This window comes from Chlamydotis macqueenii, chromosome 10 (assembly GCF_036417535.1).
Source record: "Chlamydotis macqueenii isolate bChlMac1 chromosome 10, bChlMac1.mat, whole genome shotgun sequence".
Classification (NCBI taxonomy): Eukaryota; Metazoa; Chordata; class Aves; order Otidiformes; family Otididae; genus Chlamydotis; species Chlamydotis macqueenii.
In genome coordinates, this window is record NC_141565.1 from 7,304,566 (window position 1) to 7,317,665 (window position 13,100).

General features: G+C 46.6%; 1 protein-coding gene across 1 annotated transcript in view; it reads left to right on the forward strand.

Annotated features, from left to right (window-relative positions):
- The first annotated feature begins 4,058 nt into the window (after positions 1-4,058).
- DNAH1 (dynein axonemal heavy chain 1) overlaps positions 4,059-13,100 on the forward strand; it is a 72,748-nt gene continuing 63,706 nt past the window's right edge. Inside the window, exons 1-8 of the mRNA XM_086756027.1 lie at positions 4,059-4,262; positions 4,851-4,923; positions 7,367-7,541; positions 8,042-8,198; positions 8,735-8,867; positions 10,402-10,563; positions 11,097-11,349; positions 12,604-12,761. Coding sequence (XP_086612153.1) covers positions 4,059-4,262; positions 4,851-4,923; positions 7,367-7,541; positions 8,042-8,198; positions 8,735-8,867; positions 10,402-10,563; positions 11,097-11,349; positions 12,604-12,761 — 1,315 coding nt within the window. The remainder of the gene's footprint in view (positions 4,263-4,850; positions 4,924-7,366; positions 7,542-8,041; positions 8,199-8,734; positions 8,868-10,401; positions 10,564-11,096; positions 11,350-12,603; positions 12,762-13,100) is intronic.

Sequence of the window (13,100 nt, forward strand, 5' to 3'; positions counted from 1 at the left end):
GGGTGATGAGAGAGTCCCCCTCGTGTTTTTCAAGGCGCTGGAAATGGCGGGCAGGGTGACCGTGGGAAGTGGGGTGTGTCCCCCGCCGCTGGTGCAGAGCTGCTCCCGCTGCCCTCGGCGGGCCTCGCTCCGTCCCGTCTCCGCCAGCAGCAGCAGCCGTTACGGCCGTTGGGCCGCGCCTCGTGCACCCCAGCAGCAACGGAGGCTGCTGCGCTCCCTAAAACGAAACGAGCGTTGTTGGAGGCGCGGCCTGAAGATTTTGTGTGGTGTCCTGTAACGCCTACGACGCTGCAACCTCAAAACGCGGGGCGCAGCCCTGACGTTGGGGCACGCTGTGGAACGAGGAACGCTCCGTCTTGCTGCTCCCCGCTGCGTCCCCAGGTTCTGGTGGTGGTTGCGTGGGGCTTTCCCGTGGAGAAGGGAATGCGTTTAATAACCCGGAGGAAAATAAATTTCAAAACCATGCAAATCGGTGGAGGGGATGGGCTGCTATAAAACTCCAAATTATTTTCAACTTCGTTTTTAAAGTAGAAGAGATTTGGAGTAGAGGATAATGTTTAAAGCAGGTTCTTGAGAGCGCATCACCTTGTCTGAGCTTATATGGCTTAAATTATAGGAAGAAAGGATTTCCACGTGTTGGTGTCTGGATGGTGTAGCAGTTGGCGTTCTGGCTAATCCACAGATAAATAGATTTCAGATAAACGACTACTAGATTTCAATCTGCAATTTTACTTAGGGGTTAGATTGTTTTTAAAGTACTTTTCTCTTTTTTTCTGTTGCAATTTTTAGCCGTTTTGAACCTTATTTGAAAGAGTCCATTTTGTCAAAACTTTTGATCAAAGAATCGAAGTAAAGGCAACAGATCAAAAGCTCACACCAGTCGTTGTGGAAGACACGTGGGAGTTTGACTTCTTGGATATGTAAAGCCTGGATTTACTGAGAAATTGTAATTATAGTTTTGCCACGATGCCACACAGACACTGTAGCTAATGTTGTGTCAGTAATGCCATTAGAATATGCTCTCTTTTTGAATAGTTCAATTTAGCATAGCACAACGTACCTGGTGTGTCTAGGAAACATGCTTTTGAGGTGTGAGAGAACATGACTGAAGTGCTGGGAGGATCCGTGTTTCAGCAGTCATGAAAAGATTTTCAAAGCTTATTATAGCTAAAGCTGGGATGGCTTGGTGCCAGGCAGATGTTTGCTGTTGGAGAGCAGGGAGATGCTCCCAGATGTGCAGGGGCAGCAGGGAGTGAAGGGTTATTGAAATGAGCAGATGATCTGCTGTCAGGAAGACATCTCATCTACTTGCGATGAGCTAAACTTCTTTTTTCACCCGCCTTTGGAGCTCTCTTCATCGAAGGGGAGCTCCAGCCCTGAGGAAAGTGCTCCCAGTAGGAAGGGATTGAAGGCTGTGAACGTGGCATGCAGCTGGCCTCCCGCCCACGGCTGCAGCAGACGGAGTGTGACACTAACAGGGCTCTGGGCAGTTTCACTGTTTTTCCTCAAGATTCCTTGGGCAACCAAGAAATCTCCGAGCACGGGCTGTTTCACACCGTCCTTGCTGGAAAGCCTGGCCACATCCCAGCAGCTGGGGTGGCGGGTGAGTAGGATTCCCTTTGTGCCTAGCAGTTCTCCCATCTCTATATCAGCTTTAGCACACTCAGACAAGCTGTTTTACTCATCTCTCTGGGGAATTGCTGGGAAAACTTTGGAGGCCTGGTTTTGTTCTTTATTTTGGGTGGTGTGTGTCAGTTTTTTTTGCAGTTACAAACACCAGACCCTCCCTCTGTGCCACTGGGAGAGTGAGGCAGATGGATGTTTTTGAGCTGGACGCTGAGTAGGGGTTTGTTTTATTTTGAGATTACTGCTCAATCAGTGGAGGGAGCAAAACAGTGAAGAATTAGGCCTGCTGTGGGCAGGCTTGGTACACGCTTCCCCCATCACGGGAGCTCAGCCGTCATCATCAGCAGCCACATTATTTTGGTTCTAGGCAGAGATTGCCAGTCCTGATAAATTTGGAATGGGTCCAGTTGCTCACCCTACTAAAGGTTCAGATGAACCTTGCATCCTGGAGTTAGCTTTTTTTAACTGGGTGGGTTTAGGATTGTGGTCCTAAGAGGTGAAAGTACAGCAAGTCACATCGCCACCTCCGCCCCTGCTCCCTCGAAGAGGAAGCACAGGTGGCTCAGAGCCACCACAGGGTCGTTCTGCCTTGCTGCTGTTCTCTGTGCCGGTGCAGCAGGCACAAAAGAGTCCAGCAGTGATTCATCAGGAATCCTTGGATCTTGGCTGATACCAATCAGTCCTGCTGGGCTGCTAAAATAGATATGGCCAGAGCATAAAATAGCTAATAAAACCAAAATCCTCCATGGAAAATTCATTCTTCAGGGTATGAGGTTCCAGTTGCCATGCCAAAGAAGAGCTGAGAGGAGAAAGATTTGAGATTTTCTAGCTTGAAGGAGAGGAGGGGGTATTATTGATCTCATCTCCCAGGTCTCTCCAATCTGTTCATTTACTCTGTTTCACTTAAAGGATTCGCATCATGGTAACCTTGATTTATTATCTGATTTCTTTTTTGAATCAACCTCTCAAAATTGTGCGCTGGCTTGAACCTGCAGTAATAAACCAGCACAGTTATTCCCTCTTATCTCCAGCATGCATGTAATGCGTTCTCTGCTGTGTGTACCCAATTCATTCTTGCAAACAGGCAGCAAGGTGAAATTTAGAAAAAAATTGCCCTCTCTGATCAAGAGTATAGGATGGGCAGAGTTTTCACTCCATTCAAGAACACAGCAGAGAGGGCATGGCAGGAAAGGATGCTGTCTTGTCATCTCCATGTCAGGGTGAGACTCCAGACAGGTACCGCTGTGGCCTGCGAGACCAGGCAAGGTCTTTGTAACACTTAGCTGCCAGCAAGTTGGGAGATGCCCACGTAGCAGCCTGTTGCAGAGGCTTGCCCTCCAGGAGTAGGCAAGGCAGATGTGTGGGTACTAGCAAGGGTGCAGGACACAAACCGTTAGTCAGGTAGGGCTGGATTGGGAGTCTGGGTCTAGCATTGAGCAGGAATTGATGAGTAAGCCGTATCGTGCTCGGAGCAGCCTTGACAGACACTGCAGAGAGCTTTGACTCATAATTTATAGGAATAAGCTGTGCGGGTATATGTACATCATTACATTGGCTCATGTGTGTGCAGGCTGGAGAGTCTCGTGTCACTTTAGTTGTACTAATTAATTACAGTAGTCATCCCTGTGTTTAGACAAGCCTGAAATCAAGGGTTGCGTTATGATACCAGAAGTCTAAGGGCTGTTCTTAGTTAGTATCTCTCAGTGCGCAAAGGTTTTTGTAGAATAAGTCTGTACAGCTGTGATATTTGCCTGGACTTGCGTCTCCCCAGGTAGAAGAGTAGAAATCATTTGTGAGCTGAGATCACCAGCAAAAATATCACCTACAGGAGGGAGAGGGCAGTTTCTGGCTATGTTTTAGCATTCATTAGGCTATGCTTAAACATCTTTCCTGAACTGTTTAAATGAAAGAGTCAGACTTTACACCTGAGAGTAGCTGTGTTGGGTATCTAGGCTGTAGCCTACTCCCACTGGAGTCAAGTGTGACAAGGTTTTTAAGGGATCTGGGTACAGCAAAAGTAGCACTTCTCTTGTAGTCCCAGTTTACTCAAATTCTCCTCGCAGCCTTTTGAATGCTACCACAGATCCAGGAAGCCTCTGCTGCTTCAGGAAAGCAGCTTTTCATGCATATACTGCTGGTTTTCCCCCTCCAAAACCCATTTAGAATAAAAAAGGCGCACTCTTTCCCCAGGGTTAGTGAGCCATTGAGCCAGCCACCTGAGACCGATGGCCCCCAGGGCACGAAGGCAGCGCTTGGTACCCAAGCAGGGGATGGAACCTACCTTGTTACCCACTCATCTTCTTAGCAAGCCAACAATATCCAGTGCAGTGGGAGGGTATGGAGGAGTGCCAGAGATAGAGTGTTTAACAGGCTCAATGTCTTTCCACTCTAGCAAGCCCAGGGTTGCATCACAGCATTGTTCTCCTGAGAAGATGGATAAAGCAAAGAAGGATCTGACGAGTTCTCTCAGTAGGAGCCCCAGTCCTCCCAATACCAGCAATGAAGCTTCGTCCCGGGACTGCAGTCCAGGAATGCTTCACGATAGCTGCAACCAGGGACCAAAAAAATACTCAGCATTTAGACAAAAGATGTTTTATGCTGATGTCCTCACTCCAGAAGCCTCCAGCATCTCCGAGGTAAGTGCAAAGAGCATTTATTTTTCTGCCACTGTCCTTCTAAAATGGAAAGACCTATGGTACACCTGATATGGAGAAATATAGCTTTCACCCCAGGTCCTAGTCCTTTATTTTGGTCAGAGGCCTTTTGTGCAAGACCTTGCCTGGTACAAAGTGAAGCCATAAGGCTCTCCCTGATCGTAGTTGTGCTGCCTTCCTCAGTGGCCAGTGCCACTGTCATGATGTTGCCCAGGTTTAGGATGCCAGCGCGAGAGGGCAGGCAGATGGTTGTGGTTGCAGATGATATTTGGAAGTAGAACCCTAATGACTGCCTGCCTCATCAGCCCCCAACCCACATTTTAAGCTGACGTCAAGCTGCACTCTCTTGACAAATTCCCTGCATCTCTGTGCATTGGGATGAAGACTACAGGTATTTCTGTCTCTTTGAGCCTTTTCTGACCGTTACTCATAGTCTGACTTGTCCCTAAAGCTCTGGTAAAGTGGGTCTTACAATCTCACTTTGTCTATGGACCTCTGTAACCCACCCTCCCACTGTGCTACAACTGTGCTTTGTTACCTCTGACACTTCCCTCACGTGCTGCATTTCAGGATGTTTGTGCTGGTGCCCGTTCGTACCATGCTTTGCTAAGACAAGCAGACCTCGAGCAGCACACCCCTAAAGGTAAATATACTGAGAGGAAACGTGACATGGTGGGAAATGGGGCCGTAACTCTTCAGGTGAGCATGCTGGGAGCTAGGCTGATGACTCCAGGTTAGTGCACTTCTTTCATTCTGCTCTCAGTGCCCAGGAACAGTGCTGAGCTGCTTGAATGCCCTGTGAAAAGTGAATTCCATTTAGAGGTGGAGCAAAGTGATCTGACTGGGTGGTAAAACCATACTCTCCCTTTTCTCCTGGATGTATCCACTCCCCGCAGGGTTCAGGGTAGGCTGCGTTGCTGCCTGTGGGAGTTTGGTCCCACGGGCCATATGCCAGGAGAACAGTGAATTTGCATGTGATATCGTTGCTTATGGAGCCAGCAATGCTGCTTTCCTGTGAAAATGGCACCTGCCCGTGAGAGCTGGATTCAGGATCTAGGTACCCATAGCCAAAATCATGGTCCTCTCTCATTTATTCATTCTGCATCCAGCTGTGCTCCAGAGTGGCTTGTTCTCCTTAGATGCAAGGAGTCTTTGTGTATACAGAGCTGCTGGTCCCACCTGCTTACAAGAGCTTGTTGGATCATGGATGCTCAAACACAGGAACAGAGCACGGCTGAAAGGTTTGCCAGCACTCTCCTGGCCCCTAGAGCACTCCTGGGGATATGGATCATAGGCTGGCAGCGGGTGGGGAGAAAGCGTGCATGTGAGAGGATTTCAGTCTTGGAGAAAGATGGTAACTATATATACCACCTTCCTGTGCTTAGAAGTGACATTTATTTTCATGAGTGAGGACAAATGACTGCATCCTCAAGTGATTCTTGACAAGCTAGACTCATCCCTAACAAGTGGAGACAGATCTCTATTTACGATCTGCTGCTTCTTCAAGGGGGAAGGAGCTATCAAGCCGGAAATGTAAATGCAAATGAAACGCTAAGTATTGACATAAATAGTTGATAATGCACAAAGTGCTGTAATGGATAGTGCCGTGGATTTTGCAACAATGAAGTGACAAAATTGGAACAGCTGTGCTCCCTGACAACAAATATAAATCAGGGACACTCTGTAAAGACCCCAAGCAAGAGATATGCATGAGGCTACGGCGCTGCGTCTTAGGAATTCTTCAAAATTATTGTAAGCATGGATGTTTGTATGGGCAATGCAAATGTTTAGGATCATGTTTATTCCAGGCTAGGCACCCTTACCAAGAGAGAGGAGTAGAGAGAGAGGAGCCAGTTCGGTGGCTGTTTCCTTTAGTCCCTAAGCAGATAACGTACAGCTACAAGGGTTCAGTCAGGGGCCATTTAGGAAGGGCAAGGTAATGACATCTTAGAGGACCCTTTCTGTCCCTGATCTTCCTGAAAACTGTCTGGTTTCAGCATTATTGGCTGCTCTGCACAATTGCTTTGAAATCAAGGGGTGGCATGCATGATGCAAGCAGAAGCACATGGAGCAGGGTAAAGGATTGGGTCCAAAGCTTGACATCCAAAATACCACTTACAAGCCAGAACTTAAGTTTCTCCTTGGTAGAGTGTGAAAGTTCATCAAACGAAAAGCTCTCACTCTACTAAGATCTATTTTTAGCTCAATGCTTAGCTCTGTCTAGGGAATAGTGCTTTTCAAAGCTTGCATGCAGTTACTTAATTTAGGTTAAGCTTCAAATTCCCAGTTTGCTGCTGTTCTATTATTTGTGATTTGTTTAGCAATATAAACAGTTTGGTTTATTTATGGGGTAAATGACATGGTTTCATTTCAGCCAGTTCTTGGAAATATATGCTTTTTGCTCAGTCCAAATTTCCATTGAAAACATTTGGCCAGATTGTGAGGTTGTTAGCTGCTTAACTCTTTTTTTTTTTCTCACACCACTGCTGATGTGAGTGGGAGGTTTGCTTGAGCAAAAACTGAGGAGAGGTTTGTCCCATGTAAGGTGTGAACAGGGACTTCAGCACATAAAGATGACCTGAGCAGCTTTTTCTCTCCTGCAATATTCATAAACCCTTTATCACCACCTTGACTGAGTCACTCCCAGCTACGACTGACTCTTGGTCTCAGGGCACCCCAGGGAGGCAGGGGAATCCCACCCCTTTCTGAGAGTGAGGGAAACCATGCACTAGAGACAGTAACTTGCCCACAATCATGTAGTGAGTCTGTAGCAAAGCTGGGGACAGAACAGAGCTCCTTAGAGCCAGGTCAGTGCCCTACCTCCTAATAAGGTGCAAGGCAGTAATTCTCAGTGGAGGCTTCTTCTATGCCATCATTTTGATACTGGAAAATCATAACGACATACTGCAGCAGTAGAAAAGGTCTTCCTTTATGTTTACCGTTTGATCTCTGCTTGATTTCTCTCACAAATCTAGTGAAGTGACTTCTGCAGACAACCTAGGAGACAGCACAGTCCTCCTGTGTGTGTAAATGTAAAGCAGAGTGATATCTGATGTTTCAACTGTGTATTTCTCTTCACCTCTTAGTCACAGCCTTCAAGGTGCCTGAGGACTTTGGAAGTGTCCTGAATAAGCAAGTGACTGGACCGACCACTGAGAACCTCATCAAGTCAGATTTCCCAGTACAATCATTTAAGCCGAAAGTGCAGATTCCTTTCCAAAGGCTTCCAGGACAATGCCCTCGGGATATTGAGATAGAGAGGTAAGTAACCAGAGAGTGGCTAGAGACATCATTACGGAATGGACACAGCAGATTGGGGTGTTGATTTTTGCTTTCAAGACATACCATGTCAAAAATCTTGAGGAAAACACTATCCTGGTAAGGCAGCGGTCTCCAGAGTGGAACGTACGCATTGAAGGGGGTGCGCAAGACAGTTCACTGGGATGCAGGAAGAAAATATTTTTTAAAATAGTGCTTATTTCATCTTTTTCTCATCCTTTCTATTTTTGTCTATGCTCTATAATGTGCATAATATATTATTACAGTAGTACATGTGTATAATTTATAAATTGGACTAGGTGATCATTGTAGGTCCCTTCCAACTTAACTATTCTATTCTATAAATGACGAAATAGACATGTATGTAGTGTGTGCTCAAAAACTTTTTTACTGATGGTGTGCATGATCAAAAATTGGAGTTGTAGGTATGGGAGCCCTTCTAGGCACATTAAATGGTTATTTTCCCATCCAATTCAAAACAGGAAGAAACGGCTGTATCTCAGCTTTGATATTGCTCAGCTCTTAGCCAGCGAGGGGATAGACTCCAATCAGCTGATGCCCAGGCACCATGATCCTGACAATATGCCAACTATTGAGGAGAAGAAAGATCCTGTCTTTCCCATCTACCTCCCATTAAAGGTAAGAGATCTTGTTTGCCACTTATGATCTGTCTCATTGCTCATACTACAGGCTATTTCTGAGAATTGCAGGACACTTAGCCGTCATTGACACAACAAGTGATAAAACAAGGAAATGCTTTCAAGCAGGTTTGGGCCCCAAAGGATCTCTACAGGATGCTGACCATCTTCTACAGGGTGCCCACAACTTCCATCAGACCTAACAGTCCTTGAGGGTGCTTCTCATTGTCATCTGTGTGTCCAGAGAAAAACGGTTGTCTCTTGTTTCCTTCTGAATGTAGTAGTCAGCAGTATTATTGCATGAGACTTCTCCAGGTGGTGGCCTCTCCACCCTAGGAAAGGGCTAGAGGTACAGATATTGCTGTCTGGGAGAAGATTGTTGATCAAAGATCAGCACAGCTTTTGCACCTGAACTGTTTTCCATTTTTGTAGCCCATTTAGGAACTGCATATTAATTCTCCTCTTATCACATTTTATATTGGGTATTTTCTTCTCTCTGAAGTGAGACTTCAGCTCACTTATGTCCTGGCTTTTTAGATATTTGACAATGACGAGTATGACTGTCGAACTCCAGAAGAGTGGATCTCACTGGGACTGGAACCAGGATCTCGTGACAGAAAGCCAGTGCCTGGAAAAGCACTTTTACCTATGGATGATGTACTTGGACACGGTAAAGCTTGAATGAGTTACTGCTCAAGCAAGGCAGTGCTAACAGTTACAGGCCCGTTCAGCAGAAGGGAGCATGTGGATTCTGATGAATGCAGCTCTGAAGAGCAGAAAAGCCATATTCATTCTGACCAGGCTCAGGCAGTCAGAACAAGAAACCGGGGATCTCACCGACTGTCAGTCCTGCCTTGGACTGACTGTTTCCGCGTTTATTTAAAAGTAGCCTCTGCCTCTTGCCCTCCTGTTTCTATGCCTGGAAGTCAGTACACTCACAATTTCGCTTTATTGATGTGTAGGTATCATCATGAAGTTAGTTAGCTTGCACACGGTGTGTTCTGTCTGGATTTCACTGCAAGTGCAGCATCAGAAGTCAAGTTCAGACTGCAGTGAAAATCCAAGTAGTAAATCTGGGGCAAATTAAGTGATGTGGACGTTGTTTTCCTGTCGCTCGGAGCCTTCCCAATGCGAAGGCGTCACTAGGTACAGCTGTACTGGTGTCCATTTGTGGCTGCAGCTCATATCAACACATCTGCACTAGCTTTAAAGCTTAGGGACTGGCATGCATACTGACAGCAGCCCTGGGGCAACCTCCAGAGGCTTGACTATCTGCAAAACCTAAGCATGAAACGTAAGCTGTGTGGATCCTCGGGCAGCCAGCGCATGATGGCTGAGTTCTGCTTGCAGCTGGCTTGGGGAACGCTGCACATGGTCACTCCTCAGGTTGAGTGCACTGTTCTGCACACGAGTACTCAGACCCTGTAGAACCTGGGGGAGGTGAGACCACTGGCATCCATGTAGGGCCAGCACTGTTGCAAATTCCTAGAGCTCAGACCTGTGGTTAACAGCTTCTGTTCTCAGCTTCGGTATAATGCTGTCTTGACCTGTATGTGTATTGATAGCAATATAGATGTGTATCTGTCTGGTTAGCACCTCCCAGCATTTAAGAGGATCCGAACATTTAACAGTTAGGTGCTCTGGGAATGACCCAGGGAAAGAATGGACTGGGGAGAAGGTACAGGGTTTTACACCCACTCCCAATTAGAAGAATGAGGACTCGTGTGGAGGGCAACACAGGGCTCCTTTCCGTGCATGGAAAGGAGAATGGGATCCCCATAGAGCCCATGTGGGTAATGAGGGGTCCAGGGTCAAGGGGTGAAGGAATTGGGAGGCAGAGGAGTCCCCAGGTATGGGCTGAAAGAGAGGATGTAGGGGTATATGGGACTCAAATATGAGGCTATGGCTGCAAAGAGGAAGTGGGAATGTCTGAAGCAGGCAGTGGGGAAGATGGTCCACAGGGAACCCACAGAGGTAAAAGGAGGAAGATGAAAATCTCTGGTGTGTGCGAACAATTGGAAATGCTAAGCTGTAAGACCTGAGTTCATTATTTAGTTGATCTCAGCAGAAATTATGAGAAACTGAGTGAAATTCAAGCTAGTAAATGGATTTGACTGTAGCCTCGCCAATCTGATCAGGAAAGTCCATTTGCTGTAGCCTCCAGGAGGATGGACTAACCTTGTTTTAATCCTTTATTCTCTCAGAGGACCCCAAAAGCCAGAAGTTAATCTACAAGTGGATTGATGTTGGTGTTCTGGATTATGACAAGGAGACAGAGCTCTACTTGGTCCATAAAACAGATAAGAATGGGCTGGTGCGCGATGAAGAAGGGAGACCCATCCTCAATGGAGGAAGAACTCCAGAAGGTGTGTTTCAAGTAAGGCCTTTTGGGACCTGGCGTATATGCTGAGAGCCAGTCCGTTACCCATGCTGGTCCTTGGTAGAGATGGAAAGGACGTCAAGAAATCTTTTAATTCTTCTCCCTGTTATCATTCTTGACATATGTCTGTTTAACCAGTTCTGAAGAACTTTTAGGGGACAGAACACCACACCGTAATTTGACAACCTATTTGAGGCCTTCTCTTTGGAAATACCTTTCCTTTTTCTCTGTCTCCTGTCTTTCCTGCCTTCAAGACAAGTTAAATGATGGTCTTGCTGGGCCAATGCCATTTTGAGGGGGTATGTCAACAGATTAAGATTAGGTACCCGCCTTTTGAAAGGTTTGGAGATGCTGCTAATTCCATGCTCCTTGTCTCTTGCTGACCTCAGCTTTGGTCCTTCATTTTGATCTCCAGTAAGCCAACTCAATTATGTTGTCCATCAAAAAGCTGCTGACAGCATTGCAAGCTGTTCTGAGTTTTGTGTTCCCTGTTGACTCTTGTAAGCTTTCGTTTCCCAGGAAGAGCCCCATTGTTGTCATGTCAGTACTGGGTGCCACGAGTTTGCCTGCTGTTTCTGGCTGAAGACCCCCAGGTGTTTGCACAGCGGGTAGTTTCTGCCAACAGCTTGCGTAAGAAGACACAGGCGCTGCTACTGTATCACCTTTATGTGGACTGCATGCCCACAGATGGACTAAATAGCATCAGTGAGAAGAGCCTGGAGAAAATGAAGTTATGGGCTTTGAATAGCCCCAGACTGAAGCAGGAGAAGAGGTAAAGCATCAAGTACATGTCTGGGGTCTCAGCCTTCAGTCCATTAACATTGTAGGGCTTCACAGGGGATACCAGATGAGCGGCAATGGAGGCAGATCTTGAGCATCCAACTCTCAGACTGTGGATCTCATCTGCTTTCCAGCCTGTGCATACTTGCCTAAGAGTGTCATCAGAAGTAGGTAGGACAAGAGCCCCAGGGACACGCGTACAGGATGGGTGATCTGTCAGTATTCCCAGATGAAGTAGATGTACTTCATATGCAGATCCACTGAGCCATGTTTACACCTGCAGTTAAGTGGCCTTCAACAGCAGGAAGGTTGGACAGAAATGGCATGGTTGACCTTGCTGTCTCCCTGTGCTTTCAGGGAACAGATCAGTCATTGCTGAATTGATCTGCAGACCATCAGCTGTCTCTGGAGAGTTGGCTGTTGTCCGCTGGTGACTCTTCTACTTATTAACAGCTGCTAAAATGAAAATAAGATCTGCACAGTGTGAAGCAAACAGAACAGGAGATCTCCACCTGGATATAATCGAGTGTCTCTTTGAGATGCAGTCCATATCAGGAAGGCGTTTTAAGAGTCACTGGGCTGATGAATCATGAGCCATTGGCAGCGTTGCTGGGAATCAGCCATGACTGATTGCCCAGCTCAGAGACAGGAAGGTGTGAAGGGCTGCATGGTCTGCCAGCCTGAACTGGAGAGTAGGAGAGTAATTAGTCTCTGTTTGTGAGCAGAAATACAGGTATAGAGAAAAGTACTCTGCCTGCTTGAGATGAAAGATGATGATTTCCTAGGGCAAATGAAGCAGGATTTCAGCGCTTATACATGTTTTGGCTGAGGAAACTGATTTCAAGAGGTGTTCAGCGGAAGGCAGTTGGAAGGGCAGTTCAGATAGCCCAACTTTGCCAGAATTACTAGCTAGCTTCCTCAGTTCTTGTTTTTTTCCCCATCCTCTCTGTAATGCTTCTCCCTCTGCATACCCCAGTGGAGATTTTGCTTTGATCTGAAAAGACATTTGAGAAGGCTGCAGTCCTAGGTGCAGGTCCCCACCTGCACCTGTTGTTAAATGTCCCATTGATAGCTTTGCTAGCCACTTCATTGTCTGCACAGCTCTGCTAATGCATTCAGGAGTAGGTGAGTTTCTGTCTTAGCAAATCCAGGAGCGAGTGAGTGAAGGGTGGGTTTTACAGTAAAGCTACAGATGCATTTCTGCTCAAACACTATGGGTTATCATTGTTTCCATGTCTTGTAACAGGGTGCTAGACCGTATGTGCTGCCTGGAGAAAGAAGTGAGATTAGACTATGAACGCGCCATGAACAGGATGATCTTTGACAGAGTCGTCAGTTCCAAACCTCAGACATTTTCTTATGTCACCCTGCCAGACAAAGAGGAGAAGAAAGTACCAGAGAAAGGTACAGGACACAGTGAAGCAGTTTGAACTTGGCATGGTTCTAAGACCTCATCTTTGATAGGATTCATGCTTTGTTGCAGAAACTCTCAAGTTTATGTTAATGATTAGGGCTCCAAAGAGGCAGCAGCAGGAGATTATGAGACTTTTGAGTATGTCTGCTCTTTTTTGGGGTATATTTGCATGTTCATGTTACCTCAGTGTAACACATTGCCATCCAACAGCTGAGCTGCAGTAACCCTGCAAGTGTCCCCTTAATGGCACCAAATGCACGGCAGTGTCATTAGCTTAACTGCCTTCCGCTTGGCTCTGTGCTGGGGCTGGCCACCTTCCATTTGCTGTG